Source organism: Carcharodon carcharias, chromosome 14 (genome assembly GCF_017639515.1).
Source record: "Carcharodon carcharias isolate sCarCar2 chromosome 14, sCarCar2.pri, whole genome shotgun sequence".
Classification (NCBI taxonomy): domain Eukaryota; kingdom Metazoa; phylum Chordata; class Chondrichthyes; order Lamniformes; family Lamnidae; genus Carcharodon; species Carcharodon carcharias.
In genome coordinates, this window is record NC_054480.1 from 43081425 (window position 1) to 43109121 (window position 27697).

At 42.3% G+C, this 27697-nt stretch overlaps 1 protein-coding gene across 5 annotated transcripts in view; it reads left to right on the forward strand.

The window, feature by feature from the left end:
* The first annotated feature begins 1511 nt into the window (after nucleotides 1–1511).
* Nucleotides 1512–27697, forward strand: part of gdap1l1 (ganglioside induced differentiation associated protein 1-like 1) — a 76424-nt gene continuing 50238 nt past the window's right edge. For 3 of the 5 annotated variants that reach the window (XM_041205082.1, XM_041205085.1, XM_041205084.1), the window contains exons 1-2: nucleotides 1512–1709; nucleotides 27499–27691. In XM_041205082.1, the coding sequence (XP_041061016.1) occupies nucleotides 1512–1709; nucleotides 27499–27691 (391 nt within the window). Of the gene's footprint in view, nucleotides 1710–11290; nucleotides 11300–27498; nucleotide 27697 lie in introns of all 5 variants that reach the window. The other 2 variants (XM_041205083.1, XM_041205081.1) reach the window with 2 other exon arrangements.

A 27697-nucleotide genomic window follows, 5' to 3' on the forward strand; every position in this document is an offset into this window, starting at 1 on the left:
TGCAAATTTTGGAGTTGTGCAAACTCAAGTCATTAATATAGATCAAGTTAAGAAATGGTCCTAGTACTGACTTCTGTGTCCTGTAACTCAAGACAATTTATGATCCATGCTGCCAGAATCCTTTTGATTCCAATTTTCCTGACAAGCTTATTTTTGGACACTTCACCAAACATCCTTCGGAAGCCCTTTATATCACTTCAACTCCATTGTCCTCATCAACCCTCTCTGTTACCTCATAAAAAAGCAAATTAGTTAAACACAATCTTCCTTTAACAAAGCCATGCTGGCTTTCCTTAATTAACCTGTATTTGTCCAGGTTACTGTTAATTTTGTTCCTGGTTATCATTTTAAAGGCTTTCCCACCAGACCCGGGGTTAAACTGATTGGCCTGTGGTTTATCCTTACACCCTTTTTTGAACAAGAGTGTAACATTTGCAGTTTTCTAATCCTCTGGCACCACTGCCATAAGCAAGGAGGATTGGAAGACGATGGCCAGTGTCTCCAGAATTTCCACCCTTACTTCACTAAGTATCCTCAGATGTGTCTAGGTGACTTATCTTAAGTACAGCCAGCCATTCTAACACCCTCTCTTTATCAATTTTTAGCCCATCCAGCATCTCAACTACCTCCTCATTCACTAAGTAAGCTCATCCTTGGTAAAAACAAATGCAAAGTATTCATTTAGTGCAATGCCTTCTGCCTCCAGGAGTAGGTCTGATAGGTCTATCACTTTTGCTTCTTTTACTAATTGCTTTAAATTTATGCCCTCTCATTCCTGATGCCTTCAGGAGTGGGAACAGTTTCTCCCAATATACTCTGCCCAGACCCCTCATGATTTTTGAACACCTCTATCAGATCTCTAAATGGATGTTCATGTGTTGTGCTGATCAGGTCAATATGCTATATTCTGGAATATTCCATCATCTGAGTCATCTTGGGTGAACTGTTATTTTCTACTTGATGAATGCATTACCTTAAAAAAACAAAATAATTTATCACCTCAGAACATACATACCTATAATAAAACTATACATATTATTTCAAATAATTGTTATAGAGGTCTATTATATGTTATCTGACAGGGTGCTATTGGATGAACCCCAGCAACCTGTATGTATTTCAGGGCTGTAGGATGTCACCTAGTGCAACCTCTCATCTGCAAGATATAACCACAAGTGTGCATGCAATTTAATTAAATCCTACAAGGCTCCATAAAATTGGATGCCCCATTCTATAATATATAGTTCAACCAGCCCATTATAGTAGATGTATATATTGTTACGAGTATTCATCACTCTCAAATGTACACTCTTAGAATACCTTGTAACCCTATCTACCAAATATATATATATATATAAATATAGATAAAATATACGCACATCTCATATCTAATACATATTAAAATGATGTGACAGGCTGAAGGTTGCTGGGTCTCTTCCTGTTTCTGGTTCTGGTGCTGATGCTGAGGTTGATGCTGTTCCCCCTCGATTCTCGCCCTTTTTTTCTCTGTCATGGCGTCTCAGAATTCTCCTGCCTCAAACTGCAGCTGGTGGCCAATCTCAACAACAGAAAGCGATGGAAAAATCAACGAAGGCGACCAAAGCAGCACCCCAGCCGCAGAACAGGCGGGATTTTTCTCTGATAAAAACGAAAAAGACAGCGACAGTACCGTCTTGTATCATTGGACTCAGTCGTTCAGCTCTCAGAAGGTAAATACTGCAATTCGCTGTAGGTGATCACAGTGCATAAAATTACACAACAATAGGGAATCGGAATGGCTTGCAGTACCTGTAAGGCGATTTATAAGGTTTTGTTATTGTAATGTAAACTTTTTTTTTAAATGAAGGCACCAGGAATTTGCTAGAATTATGCACTGAATGCTTCTAGTGTGTCCTTTTTACAATCTCCAGATTTCGTCTGTCACTTTCATTGCCTCGTGTTGTTGCATGATAGGGAATCGTGTGAAATATTTTTATTATCGACTACTAAATCAAAGAGTGAATTTTACCTGAGGAATGTCATTTCATTATGGAAGGAAATACCGCAGCAACGCCCACAATGTCTCAAAAACATGGAATAATGTGGAGAGCATGTTATCACACACGGGAGACATTGTGTACTGCCACGGTGTTGCATAATGCAGACATATGTTTATTAATTACTGAAATGATTTGTGTGTGGGATTTGGATGGTTATGCTAGCTTAACCAACGTACGGGTTAAAGTATCTGTTAAAAGACCAAAAATAACGTAGAGACTCCTGTATATCTACTCGCAATAAAAGGCAGTAAGACGGAAGTCTTTTGTTTCAAGCATCTCACTCGGTTTCGCTATGTGATGTTAAACCCTCTGGAACAAGTTGATTCTGAATGTCATTCTATTATTTGACATAAAGTGCAGAAATATCAAACCCCTGCCGTGTTCACATCTGCTGTTTATGACATGGATGGGGGTTTTCTACTTCCTCTTGCCTTTTATTGGTTAGCTCAAACACATTTAAATACGTCCTCTATAGTATTTTGACGTGGTATCATAATGTACGGGCAAATGGCTTTGGTACCCTTGACACTACTGTAAGTGTACGAAACAAAAACAGCCCATACACAAAAGATGTCGTTTAAAATATTCAAATCAGGAATAGTTTTTGATCAGTAGTTTCATTAGTAGTGTCATTAGGTTTAAGAAGACTTTCGTTTTCTTTCGTATGCGATAGGAACAAATGCTGGTAATTCAGTGAAATCTGCAGGGTGAATGTAAAATACCTTCTAGTTCAATGTCGCCAATCTAATATACCCTAAGGTTCCAGCTATAACGTTGATAACTCGCTTTGTCTTAAATCATGTGATATTTCGAAGACAATGATGTTGCAAATAGGTAAACCTATGACATTTTCGTAATCAAAATAACAATAGAAATTGATCATCTTTCTTTAGAATATGTTCAAAACAATATGAATTAATCCAATCTCATATTTAGATATTGAACATGACCCCAGCTGGTACGGTTTATGTGGTCATGTAAACCCCTTGATTGGATTTCTGTCTTGAAATTCACTGCAAAGTATTTCTGGGCACAATGTTTTCACCAGCATTATGCAGTTATCCAGCATTAAAATATGTTCTAATATCTTGAAATTTGATCAAATGTGTAAAAAAAAGCCTTGCCCTTAGCTTTTAATAACTCGCTTCTAATAAATGCTGCAGTTCCTAAGCTATTGGAAGCTCCTGATATAATATATAAGCAAGGTGCTTTACCTTCTGTGTTTAAAAATGCTTAAAACCATGCTGTCATGTCAGACTATGAAGATTGCACCTTTGTTGTCCAATACCATTTTCTTATATCACATTTGCATCTTCACCAATATATCCTTCATCCCTGCAGTTACTTGATCCTCTTGCAGGATCTGATTTTTTAATAACTGAAACCAGTATTCCCTTGCCTGAAACAAACTTAAAATTACACAGATGTATAACACAATCGCCCAATATGCTACATGTAATTTAAAATCAGCATTACACTAAGTGCAGATTATTTTTGGTAAAACCTGTAGAATGAATTTGTTTTTTCAACATAGAATAGATTTTTGAAAACTTTTTAACTTTTCATGTGTTTGCTGCATTTTAAAAACTACAATATTTACCTAAATTTTCCTACTTCTAACATTATTCTTTAGTTTAAACCATCACTGACCCACCAATAAACATTTTATCAATTAACAAATTCACATATATGGGTATATGTTACTAATTTTGAAAGTTAATCTATCCCTCCTTTATTGGCACCTATACACACTCCCCCTTATGATTGCAGCTTGCAGTCCCATGCTGTATGCATTGTTAAATGGCAGTAGGAGGCCCAGGTTTATGTGAAGCTAACACCACTTAAAATTAGCCTGTGCTAACTTCAAGCCAAGACTGCACCTCTTAAAAGTAAGGGGCAACTTGGCTACAGCAGGGGCTCAAAATGGTTAAAAAAGAGTTAAAGACCAGGAAGAACCTACAAAGATGGTGCAATAGGCCAGAGAGCATACCCCAAGGTTCTCAGATGCCACACTGGAGGCCTTGGTGCAGGAGCTGTTCAGGAGGAGAGAGGTCCTCTTTCCTTAGAGGGAGCCAGTACATCCTTCAGACAGGTACTGACAAAGCAATGGGAGCAGATAGCCATTGTGGTCAATGCCAGCAGTCTAGACCCGAGTGGATGCTGTCTCAAAAGAAGACTTGTGAACGGTCAAAGTCGGTGAATGCACCTTCACATTCCATGCCTTACCATCTGCATCATTAGCCAAACATATTGCGCAATGCACAGAAGCTCCTTCACTTGCCGAGCAATAATATCTATCAACTATCATTCGTACCTCAGATTTATAGCCTCACCTTACCCTCACATACTTAATACTGGTGCAAGTCACACACTCCCATCTCGCAGATTTCACACACTACCAGCTATTGAACTATGGCAGGCACATCACCCAAACACATTGCTCCAAATTCACTGACGTACTTTGCACTCTCTTTCAGGACAAGGTGGCCCCTAATAGACAGCAGCAACAGATTTCAGGAGCGGGGTAAGCACAGCTGCATGTGCTTATCCCCATAGAGGAGACAGTGCTGGCCATCACTGGAGTGACTGTCACTAAGGCAGTTGTAAGTGGTGGGACTGAAACCATTGTGAATGACAAAGATGCCCAATCCACCTGCTCAAATTCTGCTTCACCGTTGACCTGCAATCTATAATCATTTACTGTTTGCAGATGGTGTAACTAAGCACCTCTTGCTTTCCACAACCACCTCTCTTTACAACAGTCCACACCTCCCTCTTTCTCTCACCCCAACCCTGCCATAATGCCTTATGCTTTCAGTACACAAGAACTACCAGCTGGTCAGGCAGTGATGCAGGAGGCTGAAGTCCTTGTGGAGCATGACAATGTTGAAGAAGAAACACTTTCATTTGATCTCACAGTCACAGCCTTTAGCTCTGATAGTGGGACTTCACAAACTTTAGAGGATAGCTTAGAGGTCGGATCTGAGCGTGATGAGTCACTGGGCAAAAGTGGGCTGCCACCACCCCAGGGGGAAATGATAGTGCAGGTACCAGCTCCCCTGAGGGCAAGTTTGTACACGATGGGCATAATATAACATATAATGCTTGGTGCATTGGCAGGCCTGTGAAAAAGCCTGTTGTCACTATCAAGGAGCATGGAGGAGTACAGCTCCAACCTGGCACAACATTTTGCAAAGAGCTTGTGTTTCAAATATCCAGTGTGCAAGTGGTGGGTCACTTCATACAGGCACCTGCTGACCAGACCATGATCCAGTGTCTGATGGCTGATATCAAAGCTTCCACTGCATTATAAGCAGAAGCTGCCCTTTGTTTGAGTGCTTCAGAAGAAATTCAGACCGGGGTCATGAAATTTCAGCTTGTTGATATACAAGCCCAGCATGATGCCATGCAGGCTCTGTCTGCTGTTATCATGGCTGTGGATGCTAGCTCACAAAAAAGTTTTAAGAGTGTCACAAACGTCCACCAATCTGTCCTCCAGCAGATTATTAAAATAACCGCATCACCACCCTGAGGAGGTGGCAGTGACACAGTGGAGCGCGAACATGCTGTCCTCTCTCAGGAGGATAATATTTGTGCTCCCACCACTGCTACTCCACCAGTTCCTTTGCTGCTGCATTTCAGCTAGCCAAGACTGCTGTTGTCCTTGCTGAGGTGGTCCCTGAAACCGAAGCTTCTATGGCCAAAGCTGCATGCGTTGTCCTGCAAAGCCATCTGAAGTCCCCCCCACTGAATGTTAGCAGATTTCTATCAACCATGCTGAAGACACTGGGTTAGAACTAAATAGGAGCACCTTCAGACTGACAATGAGCAATAAGGAATTTCATAAAAGTGATTGGTTGAGTGTTGTATGGAATATGGGATGTCTTGTTGGATAAAGCTGCTACATAGTAGTTGTTTTGTTGTTTTGTTTTGTTGTTTTATTTCAGGATTGTGAACAAGAATGTGTTGGCCCATAAGAGTAGGATGGTAAGATGTGAGATGTGCTGGCTGCATCACCCCTTCTTTCTCTTCCTCCTGTGACTGCTCGTCCTCCTCTTCCTGAAGTGCTCACCCTATCCCTAGTGGCAAAAGAGTTGTGTTCTCGTGATGGCCAGATTGTAGAGGATGTAGCAGACCATCGTAAATTGGGACATCCACTTTGGTGGGTAATGGGGAGCACCTCATGAACAGTTGAGGCAGTGGAATCATTGCTTCAGTATCCCAATCGCCTGCTCAATGGCATTCCTTGTGGCAGCAATGGCTCTCATTATATGAATGCTGACCATGTGTGGTTGAGTTACAAAAGAGAATCATGAGGCAGCTGTAGAGCAGAACTCTCTTCCTGAAAGATGGTGGAAGCAGAGCCTTTGAATATTTTTAAGGCAGAGGTGGATAGATTCTTGGTAAGCAAGGGGGTGATAGTTTATCGGGGGTAGGTGGGATGCAGATTTCAGTTTACTATCAGATCAGCCATGATCTTATTAAATGAGGCCATATGGCCTACTCCTGCTCCTTGTTTATATATTTGTATGTATTTAACCTTTGTTGCCCAGCAACCACCCTCTGGTCTGACGCAATGGCTGAAAGACAGTTGGAACAGCGGATTGATGCTGAATGAATACATTGTGATTGCTGCCAGGGTAGTGGGTTTTCACAAACAAAAACAGGAAAAGCTCAGCAGGTCTGGCAGCCACTGTAGAGAGAGAAACTGAGTTAATGTTTCAATTCCATATGGCTCTAATTCAGAGTGTGGCTTTTCACAACCTGGTGTGCTGGGTGTGGCCACACACCAACTGCACATTGAGTGAATGGTACACTTTGTAGTTTTGGTACACTTCCCATTAAGATGTGGTGCCTGCACAGTCATGTGCATGCTGTCGATGGTGCTCTGCAGCATTAGAAAGCCTGCTACCCTGGCAAAGGCACATGTGCACTCCTCCTGCTGCTCAGATAGAAGACAGTGAAGTCCTCTCTCCTGGCGTACAGAGCCTCCATCACCTCTCTGATGCAACAATGGATGGCATACTGGGGGATGTTAGCTATGTCACTTGTTCCAACCTGCAAGGATCTGATCACAAAGAAATTCAGGGTCATGGTGACCTTCATCGGCACTTGCAGGGCCGTCTTCATCCTGTTCTAAGGCCACAGGTCTGATTCGAAGAGATGGCAAAGTTCTCTGACTACCTCTTTTGTGAATCACAGATACTGAACATACTGGTCCTAGCTTAGGCAGAGGCAAGAGGACTGTTTGCAGAGTGCCTGGGTGGAAGAAACCTCCTCCTGAGGCCCTCATTGCAGCTATAAGGAAAGATTGGATAGGCTAGGGTTGTTTTCCTTAGAACAGAGGAGGCTGAGAGGTTACCGAAACGATGTCTACAAATTATAAGGCCCTTTTGCTACTAAACTGGTATCAGAATGTCAAAACTATCAGCGTTATGGAGCCAAATTTTGTGATCCAGGGCAGGAATAGGAAAATGTCAACAGGCCACAAAACCTATGCCTTTTGACTCATCAACTCTAGCTACCTATCTTCTTAACATTGTTCTCACTTCCTTCTCTTTCATGCAGTATAATGGCAGATAATATTTTAGGGAAAAGCACTGTTGGCTACAAATAATTTTGGAAATGGATCAAACTTGAATTTAACTTAATTATATCCAATTTCCAATAGTTTCACTGCTAACTACTGTACTATAATAGGTAAAATAGTAATGATAATGTATCATACTCAAGAATGTATGCCAGACGTACCTTTGTAAATAAAAAAAAATGGAGTGGAATTTTCCACTCCCGCTAGTGGTGGGAATCATGGTGGTCAGGGGCAGAAACTTTGGAGTAATGGGAAAAATCAGTTTCCTGCCATTGGGAAATCAGTTTGGAATTTTGTTCTCCTGACTTTGATGGCAGATTAAAGGCGGCTCAGCATTCTTACTGATCTATGTCAAGAACCATCTTTTCATTAATTTGCATCTCATGAATGTTCATTAAAAGCCCAACTCACTGGAATCAAATTAAGTGCCCCGCCACCGGGTCATTAGAATGACCCATTTCATGACCGTACGTGACAGGCGTGCAACTGGTGAGCTTCACTTCATCGGTTTCTCTCCACTCTCTCATTCTGTTTCTCTCTCCCTTTCTGGACATGTGAGGGCAAACAAAGCAAGGAATACTCAATAAACAGGAGGATATTGAGAAGGGTTGGGAGGAAGTGAGAGACCTTGGAGTGCATGCCCACAGGTCCCTGAAGGTGGCAGGACAAGTGGATAAGATAGTATATGGAATGCTTTCCTTTATTGGACGGGGTATTGAATTCAAAAGTAGGGATGTAATGATGGAACTGTATAAAACACTAGTTAGGCCACAGCTGGAACTTCTTGTACAGTTCTGTCACCACATTACAGGAAGAACATAATTGCCCTGGAGAGGAGATTTACAAAAATGTTGCCAGGGCTTGAAAATTGCAGCTATGAGGAAAGATTGGATATGCTAGGGTTGTTTTCCTTAGAACAGAGGAGGCTGAGGGATTACTTAATTGAGGTGAACAAGGGGCCTAGATAACGTAGACAGGAAAGACCTTTTTCCTTCTAGCTGAGGGATTAATTACCAGAGGCATAGATTTAAGGTGATGGGTAGAAGGATTAGAGCGGACATGAGGAAAAACATTTTCACCCAGAGGGTGGTGGGATTTGGTATTCACTGCCTAAATTGGTGTTTGAGGACCATGTGCTGGAAAGTGGGGTTCAAATGAGTGGATAGATTTTTTTCTCTTTTTTGGCCAGTGCAGACATGATGGGCTGAATAGCTTCTTTCTGTGCTGTAACTTTTCTATGGTTCTATGACCTCAAAGTATGTAGATGCTGCTTTTTCCTCCCTTTAAGAGGTCACAATTCGAGTGAGTGTTTCACAGGCAGATCCAAGGCTGGATAGGGTAGGCAGGCTTACAGGAGAAGATAGAAGGGAGGGTGTCTGGGAAAGGTGGGGAGGGTGTGTGGGGTAAGTGGGGTGGATTGTGTGCGGGGAAGGTGGTTGGGGTGAGGGGAAAGAGGGAGAGTGTGTTAGAGGGTGGGGTCAGTGGAGTTGATGGTGGGGTCCTGGCAGGGCGAACTCAGGGTGCTGGTGGTAGGAGGGAACAGTTACAGTCAGAGGGAGATGTGCAATGTGATAGGGTATCAGGTTCAAGGTGTGAGTCTGGCAGGTGAATGTGTCATTGGTTGGGTCACGGAGGGGAACAAGAAAGGTGGCAGAGATAACAGGAGGGGGCAGGATCAGGGTGAGCATGGGGATGGTAACAGGTGTCAGCTCCAAGGGGAGGAAAGGCATATGGAGGTGAATGGCTATAGGGTCCGGGGTAATGGGACGAGGTTCAAAGGTGATAGAAGGGAGAGGAATTATGATATTAGATGGGTCAGTGGTGATGGTGGGAAGTTGGTGGGGACAGGGAGAGGGTAGAAGGTAGTGGAGTAAGTCTGGAAAGTAACACGCATTATCTTTCCAGTTACAGTAATACAACACATTCGATGTAAAACCTTGAAGTGGGAGGAGGGTCTTTTCAGGTGGGTAGAGTTTAAGGTCAGCACAGTTGGCTGACTAAAGTGACCCCCAAATAATCATGAGGAAATGTGTGAGAACCATGCTCAGTTGTGATCCTCAATCTATGGTAAAGCCCACACTGCAACAAGTTTGTTCCTGAACCTCAAGATCCCAGCGAGGTATGGAACTGCTGTTCATTCTGTGCCATTTGTCATCGGCTGCTGTGAGGCACATGGATAAAGGGATGGAGGGAGGTGGATGTGTCCAAGGGGTACGGCAGGTAGAGGGCAGTCAATTCTTGACTCCAAACCTCCATCCTCCCAGGTGAATGGTTATGGCTGACAAGGGGTCATGCGGTTGGTATTCTATGCTGCCAAGGCAATGGTCACCTTGTAGAGTTCTAAAGGTGGTGGAGACAAGCAGGAAATTGTCTGTGTGAGGCTTCTTGCACATGTCTCTCATCACCCTGGTCAAAGAGCATTGTCTCCATATGAATTTAAATATGAATGGGAGGAACATCCATCTCTGGTCCTCCAGGATTTCCTTTACTTGGGAAGGGTGGGGTGGGATGTCATATCTAGATGGAGGCCAGGTGCAGGGCTTATCATTTGCCTGCTGGATCTGAGATGGAGGAATACCCGTAAAATACATGCACACTAAATGTAACACTTCAATTTGTTCACACATCCACTGAGGCGTTGGTGATGCAGTCTGCAGGCAACTCTGCTTTGGTAATATCTCTTATCCAGGTGAGGAGATGGAGGGCCCATCACCGGTTGGCACAAGGCCATGAGGAGCAAGGGCCTGGGCAGCAAGTGCCAGCAGTACCTCTATAACAGGCTGGTGTGCATCAACCACTGCAATGGTGCACATTGACCCGGCCATGGGTGTAACACTGGCTGTGCTCATCTAGAGATGAGCAAAAGGTAATGCCAGAGACACCCTTGTATGTCCTGGGATGTGGTTGCTCACATCTTCCCACTTCTCCAGTATGAGCTGCGACCACAAGGACTCCAAAGGAGTATTGTGGAGCTTCTGGCCAGCAATGAATGAATGAATGCGTGTCTGAGTCCCCGTTGAAAATGGCATCAGCATCCTCGACCTCATGAGGTAATGGCGGGGTGGGCAGCTTCCTGCCTGCCCTGCCGCAAAACTTTCCAAGCTCCTTGTGCATGTGTAATCAATGAGCTGAAAAGTGGAAGATCACGCGTGTTCACCGACCCAGCAGAAATCATGCCAACATTCCCGCCCACCACCAGATTTCGGGTGGGATTTTCCAGCCCCACCTGCCACTGGGAGTGTCCAGTCTCCCTGAAAGTAAACAGACTTTTGGCTGGGCTGTCACAACCCCTGCAGCAGATCCCGCCATGACGGGGCCGGAAAAACATGGCCTTCATCTCCACCTATGGTTTCTTCCATGCAACTATATTTACAGCTCAATATATCTTAAATTGTGAATAGTACTTGCAGATTTCACATGCTCTCCATCGCTGACTGTTCACTATTTCACTGAGAATCTTTCTTCCTGACTACATTAATGTTACATTTTAAGCAAACAATGATCTAGTTCTTGTTAAAATTCTGCTGCTGATATGTAAGACTTTCAGATAAAAGTGCAGTGTTCCAAGGATTGGAATAAGTTTCTCATTTAGATTTTCATGAAGTTGTACATCCTGTAAGTGCACCTCTAATGTTTATTCCAGAGGGATGCGCAAGGAAAGATGATACAAGTTATTGCAATGACAAATAGAATTGTGCTTTGAAGAAAGTAGATGACACAGGACTAAAAATGTTTGAGTGGGAATCCTGGAAACATAGGGCTGGACTTTGTGGAGAAAGGAGGTGCGGGAGTTGACGGTAAACTGTCAGTGATCGTTGTCACTATCCTTTTGAAACTAACAGCAACTTCGGGATGTTGGGCTTGAGCAAATTCATGTGGAAGTCCTGAAGTTGCGGTCTGCCACTCAGGACACTGCATCCCTTCAGAAGCAGCGGTCATTTAAATCAGTCAAAATTTCAACTTTTCTGCTCCCACATCACTGTTAAAAACTCCATTAAAAAATTACACCTCGTTCAAGTAGGTGTAACTGGGTTTTTAACGACGAGGTGGTCAATAAAATTTGGTGAACAACAGAGCTGGCCCTGAAAAATAATTTTGTAATTGTGGGGTGCTGTTAAGCGATTAATTGTTGATTTTTTAGGCTTTCTTTTAGAACAGATTTTACAGAATATTTTAGCTTCTTTCCTCACCCCGTGTGAATGTCCTAATTTGTAATTTGTTCGATGTAAAAAAATTGTAAAACTTGTTTTATTTTACTGCATTTTGTTTCTGCTTGTGTGTCTGTAAAAATCCTCTAATGTGATTGGCTGCTTAGACAGCCTGCTGACATTGCTCCAGCTCCATGCTGGGAAATCCCCAGTAGCAAATGCTGGAATCAGGTGCAGTACCGCTGTAGGGCAACAGGGGAGAAATTTGCACCAGAAATATTGCTTAATCTCTCAGGTAGACTAACTTTGCCACTGACCACAAACTCCACACCATTAAGCTTTGGAACAGATTTTCAGCAAGCCCCTTAATGCTGTGCCAATGAGCTGGTTAACTATTTGGTTACTGGGATAGAAAATTTTCGGGTTTAGTACACCAAATGGCACAATGGTTCCTTTGCAGCTGGGCTGGATTATAGGAAAGTAAAGGTAGGAAAGTGAAGGGTATGATTTTTCCTGCAGGCAGTCAGCCAACATTGAATAGCAGACATTTGGAGAAATAGATATTCTGAGTTTAACTTCTGGGCCATTTTCCTTCTGGAGAATAAATTGGCTGGATAAAATACATAATAGAACCAAAGAACTATAGAAAAGTTACAGTGCAGAAAGAGGCCATTTAGCCTATCGTGCCTGCGCCAGCCAAACAGAGAAAAAAAAAACTAGCTGTTCATTTTAATCCTACTTTCCAGCACATAGTCTGTAGCCTTGCAGGTTACAGCACTTCAGATGCTGATCCAAGTGTCTTTTTTAATGAGTTGAGCGTTTTAGCCTCAACCATCAACTTTGGCAGTGAATTCCAGATACCTATCACCCTCTGGGGGAAAATGTTTTTCCTCATGTCCCTCCTAACCCTTCTACCCATCACCTTAAATCTATGCCTCCTAGGAATTGACCCCTCAGCTACGGGAAACAAGTCTTTTCTGTCTACCCTATCTAGGTCCTTCATAATTTTGTACACCTCAATTAGGTCACCCCCTTAGCCTTCTCTGTTTTAAGGAAAACAACCCTAGTCTATCCAATCTCTCCTCATAGCTGCAAGTTTCAAACCCTGGAAACAATCTTGTAAATCTTCTCTGCACTCTCTCCAGCAGTTACATCCCTCCTGTAATGTGGTGACCAGAACTGCACAGAGAGCTCCAGCTGTGGCCTAACCAGCATTTTATACAGTTCCATCATTACATCCCTGCTTTTGAATTCAATACCTCGTCTAATAAAAGAAAGAGTTCCATATGTTTTCTTGACCACCTTGTTCACCTGTCCTGCCACCGTCAAGGACCTATGGACATGCCCTCCAAGGTCTCTCACTTCCTCAACCCCTCTCAATAACTTCTCATTTATTGAGTTTACCCTTGCTTTGTTTGTCCTCCCCAAATGCATTACCTCACACTTTTCCAGATAGAATTCCATTAGCCACTTCTCTGCCCATTCAACCAAAACATTGAGATTAATCTGGAGTCAACAGCTATCCTCTTCACGATCAACTACATGGCCAATGTTTGTGTCATCTGCAAATTTCCCAATTATGCCCCCCACGTTAAGTGTAAATCATTAATATATACAACAAACAGCAAGGGCCCCAACACTGAGCCCTGTGGAACACCACTGGAAACCATTTTCCATTCACAAAAACATCCATCAACCATTACCTTTTGTTTCCTATCACTGAGCCAATTCTGGATTCAACATGCCATCTTCCCCTGTATCCCATGAGATCTCACTTTCCTGACCAATCTACCATGTGGGACCTTGTCAAATGCCTCACTGAAATCCATATAGGCAACATCCACCACACTACCCTCATCAATCCTCCTTATTACTTCCTCAAAAATTCCTATTAAGTTAGTAAGACATGATCTTCCCCTATCAAAACCATGCTGACTATCACGGATCAATCCATGCCTTTCCAAGTGACAGTTTATCCTGTGACCAGCCTATAGTTTTCTGGCCTATTCCTCTCATTAATTAATGGTACAATGTTCACAGACCTCCAATCCTCTGGGACCTCATCTGTATCTAGTGAAGATTGGAAAATGATCCTCAGAGCATCCAGTATTTCCTCCCTGGCTTCCTTCAGCAGCCTGGGATACAGTCCATCTGGCTCTGGTGATTTATCCACATTCAAGGATGTCAGTCCCTCTGGTACATCCTCTCTCACGATGCTTATTGTATCTAATATTTCACACTCCTCCTCTTTAACAAGAATATCTGAATTATCCCTCCTTATGAAGGCAGAGACAAAATACTCATTGAGAATCCTGCCTGTACCTTTTGCATCAATGCACAAGTGACCATGTACATCTCTGATAGGCCTTACCTTTTCCTTAGTTATTCTTTTGCTCTTAACGTACTGGTAAAACATCTTAGGATTTTCTCCGTTTTTACCTGCCAATATTTTTTCGTATCCTCCCTTTGCTTTTCTAATTTCCATTTTTACTTCATCCCTATACTTTCTATACTCCTCTAGGCTTTCTACAGTATTAAATCTTTCGTACTATGACAATTCTACATGGTCTGCAGAAACAGCAGATTTGATGGGCCAAATAACCCTATCCCCATGCTTTTTGAGATTCATAAATAAACTCAATCAGTTTGCTCCCAAAATTTCAAACAGGTGACTTATTACTTTTGGATGCCAATATAATGTTTACAGGCTAGCAAACATATTTGCAAAAGCAGATAACCAGTTTAATAACATCATGACATGAAAAGGTACTGATAAGAAAAGGCCATTTGCTCCATTAGAGCAAATTCCTTTAATCTAATATCACTCCTATCACAGGATCCAATTATATTTTAAGCATATCCAACATTATTAACTCTTGTACCCTGCCCAACAGATAATACTCTTGAGTAAAAAGTTCTTCCTGATATCTGTTAAAGGCCTCTGATTGGTCGGCAGCTCTTGGGGGTGGAATTTCCGCCCCCAGGGTCCTAAATCCTGGGGAAGGCCGTTGCTGGCCAGTTAAGTGCCTAAAATACTGCTGGGCTTCCACAGTGGAGGTGATGCCTGGCTCTCACAGGCTTTCCAGCTGCAAGCAAGACTCCCGACGCCTGAATTAAATTCCGCACATAGTCACTGTTGTAATGTTGGCAAGTAAAACAGCCAATTTGTGCATAGCAACGTTCCAATAAAAGTAAGAGAACATTGACCAGATAACCTGTTTTTGTAGTGATGTTTACTAGTTAAATGAGTAGCATACTGAGAAAAATCCCCTGCTCTTCTTCAGATAATGACAGGGGATCTTTTAGTTCCAACTGAGGGATTAAACATGACTTCAATTTAATATCTCACTGAAAAGCAGCACCTTGCAACATTGTGGCACTCCTTCTTCTGATATGATAGTCTGGTTTGTTTGCTGAATTCTCTGTTGGAAGTTTGATCCTATGATCTTCTGATTCACAGACAAGAGTGCAATCACTGAGCCAGTGCTAACTTAGATTATTGAATACATTGAAGCACTGATCTATGCAAACCACCCCACATCCCTCCTCTATAGACTGTTTCTCACCAGCTCCAGTTCCAGAGTTCCAACCTAGGTTGGTCTCGCCATTGCATTTTGAAACTTTAACATAAACTGGGTAGACTTAAAGGCCAATTTTCTAACATAGATATAAAGTTTACTTGCAAAACCAACCAGTATCTGACATTACATTACTTTTTGCACAAGGAGGAGAGGAGAGAATGGAAAAACCAATGGGGGCAATTTTAAACTGCTGGCCAGCTGTTTCTTGACTGAAAAACATATGCCCGGCAGTTGAAACTCTCTAAATGGTGGACCCTCGGTCACCTGCTGTTGGTTAGAGGAGGATCTTAACCACCCATTGTTAAGAATGAGAGTGCTGTTCCTCAGGCATCAAAAGCCCATCTGATATAATTTTCAAATAGGCAAGCAACATGTCTATTTCAGGTGTAGAGCTGTTTAAATATGTAAACTATAGCCCTACGATGATTGTAGAATCCTGTTTTCAATTTTTGAATTCAATTGGGATAAGCATGTGCCTTACATAGTCTGCCATTTGTACTGTGCAATAAGTGGCCTATCCAGTGTTGCTTAAACAGACCACTGGTGGGCCCTCAAGAATATGCCCAGGGCTTTTGAGGTAGTGGTGGGGTGGGGTTGAGGGTGAGGTGGTGTAATGAACTTGAGGTACCGAACAGGCTTCTTGCTTGAAACAGATAACTTTATTACAGAGCTCTTTTAGAAGCTACATGCTTGAACCAGGTCCATGACTAGAAATCTCCGCCCCTAAGATTACCCAGGTTTAGGACTCATTCGTCAGTACAATCACATGACCCCTCAAGGCGATAGGAAAGGTTATACCTTCAATCACTACATTTTCTCCCCTTTAGTTTTTTTTACATTTCCTATTTAGAAATAATATTTTAATCTACGACATATATATATATATATATACATGTCATGTGATTAAAGATAAGACTCTGATATGGTTTCCTAATTCGGTTAGGATGGTGTAGCTCCACCACTTGAGATTCTCCCACTGGATCAACATGATCAGGAACTGCAGCATCAGGGACATCCTTAGAAAGTAGCAGATCAGTATTAGGCAATTCAATAGAGACATCAGGCATGTCTATTCTCAGTCAATCTGTCACCTCAGGGATTAAAGGTTCAACATCAAGTACAAGCGGAATAACTGGTTTTTGGAAGTTTCTCTACTCCTCAGATGATCCACATGTTTTCAAACAATCCAGTCTTCCACTTCCACTTGAAATGACAAAGGTCCAGACAGTTATACCAAGAACCCAACTAGGACCATTTCCAAATTACCGCATGAAAACTGTATATCCCTCAATAAATCTTCAAGCTTTGCTATGAATATTGCGATTCAACTTCTGACTACTCTGATTCTTCTCTACATTCCCCTCTTAAGTATCTAAACAACAGACTTAACCTTGTACAAAGGCAGCGTTTCATTCATAATTCAGATGCTGTTGAACCCATAGTTGCATGAGGAGCCGTACAATAATTGAGAAGAAAAAGTGAAAGTTGAGTTTCTAAAGTACCTTCAGATAACTTCTTCATTCCTGATTTTAAAGCTTTCCTGCTCTTTCAGTTAAACCATTTGATGGGGGATGATATGGTGCTGTTTTAATATGCTTACTTCCATTTAAACTCATGAATCTCTGAAATTCTGTACCAGTGAACACAATACCATTATCTGAAATAATTACTTCTGGTAAGCCATTGTTGGATACTGGTCACCAGTTTGTTGGGACTTATGGATCCAGGTTGCACACTTGTTTTGGGATGGCCGAGTTGGTACAATAGACAGTAGGTCAGTAGACACTTTTTAGGTGAAACACATTCTGTTTATTTACAAAGGTATTCAGCAGCTACACTTGTGTGCTTTCAGCTCAAACTCTGTCTCTATGCTACAGCCTCTAACTATAGACTATGACTACCGAGGAAGTCCATGCTATTCTTCTATTGGATACTAAGATCATGTGATCTTCCATTATAACATTCTTCTTAGAAGTATATTACACATCAGATTACCACATTTCTCCCCCCCCCCACCTTCACTCAGCAATATATTTTACAGTTCCAATTACAATTTTCTCAAAATTATTTACACAGATCAGTAATTTACAAATTCAGTCTTTCTGGGGGGTTTCCTTACGCATGTAGAATGTTTCAGCTCTACACCTTCAGATGCTTTGTCTGGAACCTACTTTTCTGGAGTTTTCGGATATACTGTCTCTCCTTGGGTACACTTCCTGGCATTACTATGACAGTCATGTCTAGTTTTCTGACTTCCCTGACTCCATTACACCTTCCCCCCTAAATTTGGCATAATTAAGCTCAATCTCGTCTTGAGACGGTGTTTCGTCAATAATTCTGCAGGTGTGACACCTGTTGCTGTGTGAGGGGTGATCCTATAATGGAAAAGAAAGTGTGCTAGCTCGGTTGCTATGGAACCTCTAGTTAATTTCTTCTTGCCAGACTGCTATGTTTGAACTGCTCTTTTGGCCAGTCCATTTGAGGAAGGGTGGTACAGTGAAGATTTTACGAGTAATACCATTGAGGCTGATAAACCATTGAAACTCAGCACTCGTAAGTGCCGTGCTGTTATCAGATAGGACCACTTCTACTGGTCTGTTAATGGCAAAACTTTGATGTAGCTTCTCAATTGTAGCAGAAGATGTTGGTGACTTCACCTCATATATATCCACCCATATCCTATAGACCTTTCTGTGCCATTGTCCATTCGATGGGAGAGCAGTGCTCCCAATCCATAGGGAGATGCGTCAATGACAACACCAATTCTTACCTTTGGTTATAATTTACTTATAGATTGAACAAGCGCAACATTTTTTTATTTTTATGAAAGCTTCTTTCCGTGGCATTTGCCAAGACCAATGCTGGTTTTTCTTGAGTAGGTAATACAGAGGTGCCAGTTCTGTAGACAAATTAGGTAAGCAACACCTATAGTAATTGATCATCCCTAAGAATGATTTGAGCTTGGTGTTGTTCTTTGGCACAGATGCCTCTCTTTTGGCTCTCACTTTTTCCTCAACCGGGTGAAAGCTCTGTGAATCTATCATGTGACCCAAATAGATTACCTCCGTCGCTTGGAACGTGCACTTTTTTTTTAAACACACTCCAACCTGCAAGAAATGTTTTAAGACTTCTACTAAGTTTGCTAAATGCTCCTTTTCAGTGAGTCCTGTCACCAGAACATCATTTAAATAAACTACAACATGGGGCAGTCCCTGCAGTAAACTTTCCATTGTTCTGTGGAACATGGCGCAAGCTGAGGAGATGCCGAAAGGCAATGGGGCATATTGGTACAACTCTTTGTGTCATTAACTATGAGAAATTTCTGGGAGGCCTTCATGAATCGGTGGGTCATCTCTGGGTCCACATAAATTTTTGCTTGAAGCCGCTGGACCTTTCAAAGTTCATCCTTGAAGACTGGCACATTTTTGTAGTAGCTCTGGTAACCCACTTGCTCTCAGCTGGAAAATTTCAGTCCATTCCTTTAGCCAGTTTTATCCAAGGAGGCTTGGCCGCTCACCGGCTACCACCATCAAGGGTAGTTTTACTGATTGGCTTTTGTAATGAACAATAACTGCTTAAGCCTTTGACTTGAATGTCTTTTCCCGTGTAAGTTTTAAATTTGTCATCCGTTTCTTCCAAATTTAATTTATGTTAGCAATAATTCAGATATTTGAAGGTGTGTTCATCAATCACTGTAGTGGAAGCTCCTGTGTCCTCTTCCATTCTAATAGTCCTGTCATTTACCTTCACTGTTACATATATTGGTTCTGTTTTCCCAACCTTCAAGTTGTACAGTGAATAAATATCTGAATCTGTTACTTCAGGCTCTTCTACACTGCAGCTCTCACAGGGTTTTTTCTTTTGAAAGTCTGCCTAATTCTTTTCTTGCACTGTATCATTAGGTGTCCATGTCGATGACAATAAAAACATTCAATTTTTTTAAACTGCCAATCATTATAAAGTGTCTGTTTCCACTTCTATTGCCATTATTCTGTGTTTTTGCTGCTAAGTCACTTCTTTTTATTTGTTTGCTAGCCATGGTTGTTTCCTACTTCTCGGCAGAGCCTTACCATTTTGCACCCTTTTTGGCTGGGGCTTCCCGCCCAATATGGATGACGGCACCATTTTGCGCCCCCTATATGCTTTTGAATCCCTTACTGTGCTTTCCATGGCCAGTGCTATCTCCAGCGCCTTCTTAAAATCCAAATTTGTTTCAGACAGTAATCTTTTTTGAATCGTGTCCTCATTTAAAACTGCACACGAAACGATCTCTGAGCATGTAATTTAAAAATGTACCAAACTCATAATGTTCTGTTAATTGTTTCAAACTTGTCACATAAAAAGCAAATGTCTCCCCCAGGGCTTTATTTCTTGAGTTAAATTTGAACTGTTGCATCGGTACTGAGGGCTTTGGCTGGTATTGACCTTTTACGAGGTCCATCACTTCCTCAAAACTTTTTGAATCAGGGGCACCAGGTGCTGTCAGACTTTGAATCAATCCATAGGTTTTACTCCCACATGTGGATAAGAGGATCGCTCACCTCTTCTCTTCGTCCGCCATGTCGTTAACTTGGAAAAAGAATTTAAGGCATTTAATATAATGAGACCAATCGTCTGTAGCTGGTGTTGGCCAGGCGTTGCAGCCGAACTGCTGACACAGGCAAAAGCAACTTTTGGCCTGAAGTAACCTGAGTCCAGTCACTGGCCTGAGCTGGATGGAACTGGTTTGAAGTAGCTGAGTTTCTTAGAAAACAAAGGGAATGTGATAAGACACAAGTCCTTATTTAGGAAAGGAGTAACGAGGTAACGCTACCTAAGTTCTTGAGACAGAGCCAATGAGGAGATGCCACAGACTAGGCAAGCAGGCCTAAACCAACGGGAGAGAGGCAGCACAGCTTGGAGAGATAAGATTTCTGAATAAGAATTAAGAATTTTGGGCGTGGAGGCAGCGAGAACTCCAGAGACCAACCATCGCAGAAGTGGAAGAACCTACGTCAGCAATGTAGAGACGCAAGAGAGAGAGAATGGAACTCCTGGCCAGCGTCAGCTCTCCTTTTCGGGTATTAGCTTTTATATTCTGTGACCACTCAAGGAGTGTCAGAGAAACCTAGTGGGTGTGCGTTTAGATCCTAGTTTTGGGTATAAAACTGTATAACCTGCTGTAAACTGCATGTCTATATTTAACCAGACATATAAGCTATACGTAGATGATCTAACGACGTGAATAACGCGAATTTAGAGCTAAGAGAGAATTGATTCTTCTCCTCTTTGTCCTAAACCAACAACTGTTACCAGTGACCTCCCGGCAATACTGGGTTGAAAGGATCAACTCTTCCTAATTGTAGCATTCTGTGAGGGAGTTGCTTTGATGATTAGGATGGAAATTCTACTTACAATTACCATGTGAGGTTATTGCCCGATTTTGTTTCTCTTGATTTCCTTCATTAACTTGTTTTATTCTTGAAGCCGGTTTATTGTACCTTTGTTGTTTTTCTCGTTTTTCTTGCGTTTTCCTTGTCATCAGTTTACTGGGACTTGTGGATCTATGTTGCACTCTAGTTTTGGGGTAGCCGAGTTGATACAATAGACAGTAGATCAGTAGACATATCTTAGGTGAAACACATTCTGTTTATTTACAAAGGTATTTAGCAGCTACACTTGTGTGCTTTCAACTCAAACTCTGTCTCTACACTACAAACTCTAACTATAGCCTACTATGGTAGCCCACGCTACTCTTCTTTTGGATACTAAGATCATGTGATCTTCCATTATAACATTCTTCTTAAAGATATATTACACATCAGATTACCGCAGCCATGTATACTAAAACATTGATGCAGTTTTCAATAGTTGCATATGATGTCAGTGATCCAAATGCATACACATCCATCCACTGGTAATGACCTTTTACGAGGTCCGCCACTTCCTCAAAATGTTTTGAATCGGGGCGCCAGGTGCTGTCAGACTTTGAATCAATCCATAGGTTTTACTCCCACATGTGGATAAGAGAATCGCTCGCCTCTTCTCTTAGTCCACCATTGGATCAATAAAATCATAGCACCTAAAAATAAACCTACATAGTCCATACGTAGTCTAACCCAGGGTCGACCAGGCCACTCCCACAGATGCAGTGGAGTTGAAACTAACAACTTCTGTTGCTGCTGACACTGGAGACAGTGCTTGACCATGCTTTCAATGTCACTGTCTATGCCTGGCCACCAGACGTAGCTTCATGCTAGCACTTTCATCTTCGAAATACTTGGATGTGCACTGTGAAGCTCTGCCAAGAGTGGTTCTTTCACTGGGGAAGGGACGATGACTGTTGATCCCCATAGTAAGATTGCATCTTGACAACTTAACTCTGCTTTACGGGCATGGAATGGTCATATTTCTTCAGACACTGGTGAATTCGACCATCCTTGCAATACCTGGTCTCGGACTTGTGACAAGATTGGATCTCTGTTTGTCCAATTCCTTATTTGCTTTGCACACACAGGCGAAGAGTCCAAGAAATTCAACACAAGCACAACTTCTTGTGGCACTGGAGCATGTACAATGCTATCTGGCAATGGAAGATGGCTAAGTGAGTCTGCATTTGCAATATGTACACCCAGGATGGTACATAAAGGTATACTCATACGCTGACAAAATCAAAGCCTAACATTGATGATATCGGTGGAATGGCTTTATCCTCACTAAATAAACCCATTAATGGTTAATGGTCCGACACAATGGTGAAATATCATCCATGCGAATACTGATGGAATTTCTTCACTCCAAATATTACCGGCAAACCTTCCTTTTCAAGTTGTGAATAGCCCTTCCTGGCTGCAAAGAACAGCCTGGAGACATAGCCGATTGGCCTTTTGGACAACACAGCCCCCACATCATAAGGAGATGCATCACAGGTTAATATTAATTCTTTTGATGGGTCATAATGTACTAGGAGATAAATTGAATGCAATAGCTTCTTGACTTTTTGTTGCGCATTCCATGACCAACGATGATTCTTTTTCAATAATAAGTGTAGAGGTGCTAACACTGTTGACAAGTTTAGCAAGAATTGACCATAATAATTTACCATGCCCTTTTTTGGACACTGGTAGGAGAGTGTGCCTCTTTGGTTGCCCTGACTTTCTCTTTGACTGGCATCCACTCGGTGGCCCCAGTAAGTGACTTCTGTCACTAGGAATGTACAGTTCTCTTTCTTCAATCATATACCTGCATCCAAAAATCTTCTTAAAACCTCTTCTAGGCTGGCCAAACGTTCAGCTTCCAGTGATCCTGTGATCAGAACATCATCCAGGTGCACCACTACTAGGGAAAGTCCTTGCAGTAGACTTTTCATGGCCCTTTGGAAGATTGCACATGCAGATGATACACTAAAAGGTAGGCATGTATATTGGTACAGGCCCTTGTGCATGTTGATAGTTACATACCCTCTAGATAAGCTATCCAGCTCTAGCTGTTGGTATGCATGGCTCATGTCCAGTTTGGTGTAGGATTTTCCTCCAGCTAGCTTAGCGTAAAAATCTTCTATCCCCGGGAGAGGATATTTATCTAGTTTAGCAGCCTTGTTCATGGTTAATTTGTAGTCTCCATGAATGCGAATAGTTTGATCTGACTTCATCACAAGGGCTATGGGCGTTGCCCATTCTGAAAATTGGACTGGCTGGATGAAGCCTAGCTTCTCTAAGTGGCACAATTCTGCATCCACCTTCTCTTTTAGGGCTTAAGGCACAGGTCTGGCCTTAAAGAACCAGGGTGTCGCCTCCAAATCTACATATATTTTTGCTTGTAAGCCTTTTATCTTTTCCAATTCATCACAAAATACACTGTCGTACTTCCTTAACAGCTCAGGAATTCCTCCTGTTCTCACTTGAAATATATCTGACCAGTTGAGCTTAATTTTTTGTAACCAATCGCAGTCCAGAAAACTATGTCCTTTATCTGTTACTATGATCACTGGAAGCTGAGCTGTCTATTGCCTATAGGACACAGATACTGTAGCGAAGCCCTTTACCTGTATTGACTCTCCAATGTATGCCTTCAGTTGAGCTGTGGTTTGCTGTAGATTCATTGGCTGGGTACCTTCATTTAGACATTTAAATGTCTGATCTCCCACCGTTATGGTCGAAGCTCCTGTGTCAATTCCATGACTAGAGGCTTCCCATTCACTTGAAAGGTGACGGTTATTGGTTCAGTTTTTAACTGGTTTGACATTGTATAGGGGATAGATATCAGTATCAGCCTCTTCTGGTTCATTTGCATTGTGCACTTCAATCATCTTAGTCTGCTGTCTGATGGGCCGTCTCAATTTCTCCCTGCATTGCTTTATTACATAGCCTTTTTTGTGACAGTAATGGCATTCTGCCTCCTCAAATCTGCAAGTTTCTGGTACATGGTTACACCCACATCTGTAACAGGTTAATTTCTGAATTGCTGCTGTGATGCTTCCACTAGGCCTTTTTGTTTTTCGCACAGCAGAGACTGTCTCCCGCTTCACTGCTGTCTCTCTGGTTTTCATGCCATGACCGGTGTTAGGTTCCTGCCCCAACTGAAGAACAGAGACATGTTGTACACTCTATAAAGCCTAAAAGTCCCTCTCGGCACTATTTCCATGGTGCACTTCAAATCGATGTTAACTTCTGCAAGTAAATGGCGCTGAATGGAGTCGTCGTGAATGCCACAAACCAACCGGTCCTGCAATAGATCATTGAGTGTATCTCCGACGTTGTAGTGCTCAGTCAACTGCTTCAATTTCGCTATATAATGTTATGATCCCCAGCTGAGATAAATCCCCGACAAGCCTGATCCCAGGGTGGAACATGGCACAGTTAGTCTTCTCAATCCTTGAATTATCTAAAACAGCCATCTTTAAAGTGACCATGGAAGAATACTACCAAAAATGTAAGTAAGTAATCTTACCTGACTACAAAATCATGAAAAGCTAGAGTAATTCCATGGGCAGGATTTTCCCCCTGTTGGGGGTGAAGTTGAAGGGCAGGCGTGCACAGGCGTACTTCCAATCGGCACGCCCAATCGGGGCACGGCGTCATTTTGCATGGGTGGGTCCATTAAGGCCCGCCCAGCACAATATCCGCACAGAAGCACTATGCGCTCCCAGTGCGGGTGGCGGGGAATCCCAAAATCGAGAGTGCGCTCTTTCGTGCATGCGCATGAAAGAGCGCACTCATCTCCCTGAGGCTGTGCTGCCTCAGAGAGATCGGCTGTTCTGTGACAAATATGAAAAATAGAGGAAAAAAAAATTCCTGACATGTCCCCTCTTGTGACACTGTCACATGAATTGGGACATGTCCATAATTTTTACAAAAACTTTAATAAAATTTTTTAAAACCTACATGAAATCTCATCCTGCCCGTGGATGAGGTTTCATACTTTTTCTAATTCCTACTGGGGCTCCTAGCCTGCCTGCCAACCTTAAAGCTGGACAGGCAGGTCCATTAATTAGTTTAATTACTCTGTCAATGGCCTCAATTGGCCATTGACAGGTCGGCGGGCGCACAGCTGATTTTGCAGTGCCCTTGCCTCCTGAAAATTTAAATGGGGAGCAGTGACTTTGGGAGTTCTGCTCACCGATGGGAAAGTCCTGCCCCATGAATCTCAAAAAAACACTAGTAGGATGTAGGAACATGGCCACTGCACTACTCAGATGATGAGGTATAGTAACAAATCTCTTTAATTACAGAGTACCGTGAAACAGCATTTTTTTTATTTATGCTTTACTTGCAGAAATTTAGAGCATTCAAAAATAAAGCCATTATGAATTAAGCCAGTAAAAATCTTCCTATGGTGCATGGTGCACACACCAACAGAATAAAGAGGATAATTTGAAAATAACCAACCAGAACTTTTCAGTTTAATTAGTTAAATGCAAAGATCACTTCTTATCATCTCCTAGGATAATTATCTCACATTAAAAGGTGTTAGCAATGAGGATGACAAATTAAAATGTCCAACATTTTTCCTGAGCTGCCACCTGCAGAAATTAGACCTGTTTTTATTTTTCCAAACTTGTATTATTTATCTCACTGTGAAACATGATTAAGGATTTATTTCTGATATTAATGATCATTTATTTTAATCACTGACACGTTAATGACTTAAGAGTGGTAATGATTTAAAATATGGGCACAGATTGCTTCAGTATCTCAGGACTTATGAATAGTGCTGAACATTGTGAAATCATCAGCGAACATCCCCACTTCTGACCTTATGATGGAAGGAAGGCCATTGATGAATCAGCTGAAGACAGCTGGGCCTAGGACACTACCCTGAGGAAGCCCCACATTGATATCCTGAGCTTGAGATGATTGACCTTTAACAGCCACAACCATCCTCCTTTGTTCTGTGTATGACTCCAACTACTGAAGGGGTTCCCCCCGAGTTCCCATTGACTTCAGTTTTCCTAAGGCTCCTTGATGCCATACTTGGTCAAATTCTGCCTTGATGTAAAGACCAGTCACTCTCGTTGTGGGGCCAAGGGAGAAGCGTTCACGTCGCGGCCCTGTTTCAACCAATTCTACCACCACCACGCACAGCGAGTAGTATATACAACATTTCGAACTAGTGCACTTGCTCTTTGGTATTCCACTGCCAAATAGGCTTGCCCTGCATGGGAAAGATCTAAAAATGCTAAGAGGATGGATGCTGTTCTGAATTCAAGCTGCCGACTTATCACAGGTTGTTTAAAACCAACAACCTATATATCCTGGCAGGTATCACTCCCCCGATATAAAAAGAACGGTAGCCAGCAAGAAAGAGCGGCTTTGTCAAACATCAGATGAGAGGCACCCTCTACATGGTCATATACCTACACCCAGCCGCCTAAAGTCAAGGAAGAGCTTCATGAACAGTGTTGTTCCATTACAATCAACCCCATCTGAAGCCCGCATCACCTTGTGGAAAGACTGGCTCGCCGGTCTCGAACAACACCAGCGATGGAAATTCTACCGGATGAAAGCCTTCCCCCAGGAGATAATTGCAACTGGGCAACCTGGAAGTGCCTTAACAGACTTAGGACTGGTGTAGATCGTTCAAAGGTGTCACTAAGCAAATGGGAATATACAACTAGCCTGACAACTTGTGAATGTGGAACTGAGCCACAGACTATGCAACATCCCCTGCAATGCCTATCGCTAGAGGAACCCTATACTGTTGTAGATCTTGCCGAATTCAACAACAAGGCGCAAAAATGTGTTCAGTTCTGGCTGGACCATGTATAGACCGTCTGTGGACACGATAAGAACTCTCATCGCAACCCTTGAGTTCAGTTCTTTTGTCCATGTTTGGACCAAGGCTGTAATAAGATCAGCAGCTGAGCCACCCGGGCTGAACCCAAACTGAGCATCAGTGAGCAGGTTATTGATGAGTAAGTGCCACTTGGTAGCACTGTCGACGACACCTTCCATCACTTTGCTGATGATCAAGCGTAGACTGGTGGGTCTGAAAATGGTCAGATACTTGGCTAATGAGAAATACTGGTCCATGTGACCTGGTGACCTTTGACCCAGAAGCAGTACAATGCGGAGGAAGTTAAGATACGGACACTGTGTGGCCAGAGGCAAAGAAACTGCAGAAGTGGAAGAACAGAGAAGGCACATATACAAGGAGCTGCATGCATAATACAGTTAAAGGGGACAGAAAGCTGAAGACAGGGTTAGAACAGAGATGTCAGTTGGACAATTCCATTGCTATGCTTCAGTTTTGCCAGAGCTGTGCAGATTCCTTAGTAAGGTTTATTGCAGAGGTCAGCTAAAGATGTCTCTGAGGCACCTGTGTCATCAAGACTGTCATGAACCTAGCTAAGGAGATTCTGCAGGTGTGTGCCATTTGGGCAATGAGTATCTCTGGGAAGCTCAGATGGAATGTGAAGTAAAAGTTACAAAAAGTGAAACCCTGTTGGTAATTTCCTCATTCAGGGATCATTTGATAAATTTGGTTATTTTGGTTTACAGTTGCCCCATGGGGAACGTAACACAAATTAAACCTCGTTCCAGTCTTTTAAAAGCAGATATGCAAACCATAATGCTTCCTTCTCCCCTAAATGTTTAGTTCAGTGTTGATTTACAGGTTTGCTATCACTGACAAGTCATGTGAAAAGTGCCTCTTTGTTTCAGGTCCGTCTACTAATTGCAGAGAAAGGTGTACAATGTGATGAACGAGATGTTAGTTTACCATTAACTGAACACAAAGAACCATGGTTTATGCGACTGAACCTAGGTGAAGAAGTGCCAGTGCTGATCCATGGGGACAATATCATCAGTGATTACAACCAAATTATTGATTACCTAGAGAAGACTTTTGTGGGAGGTAAAG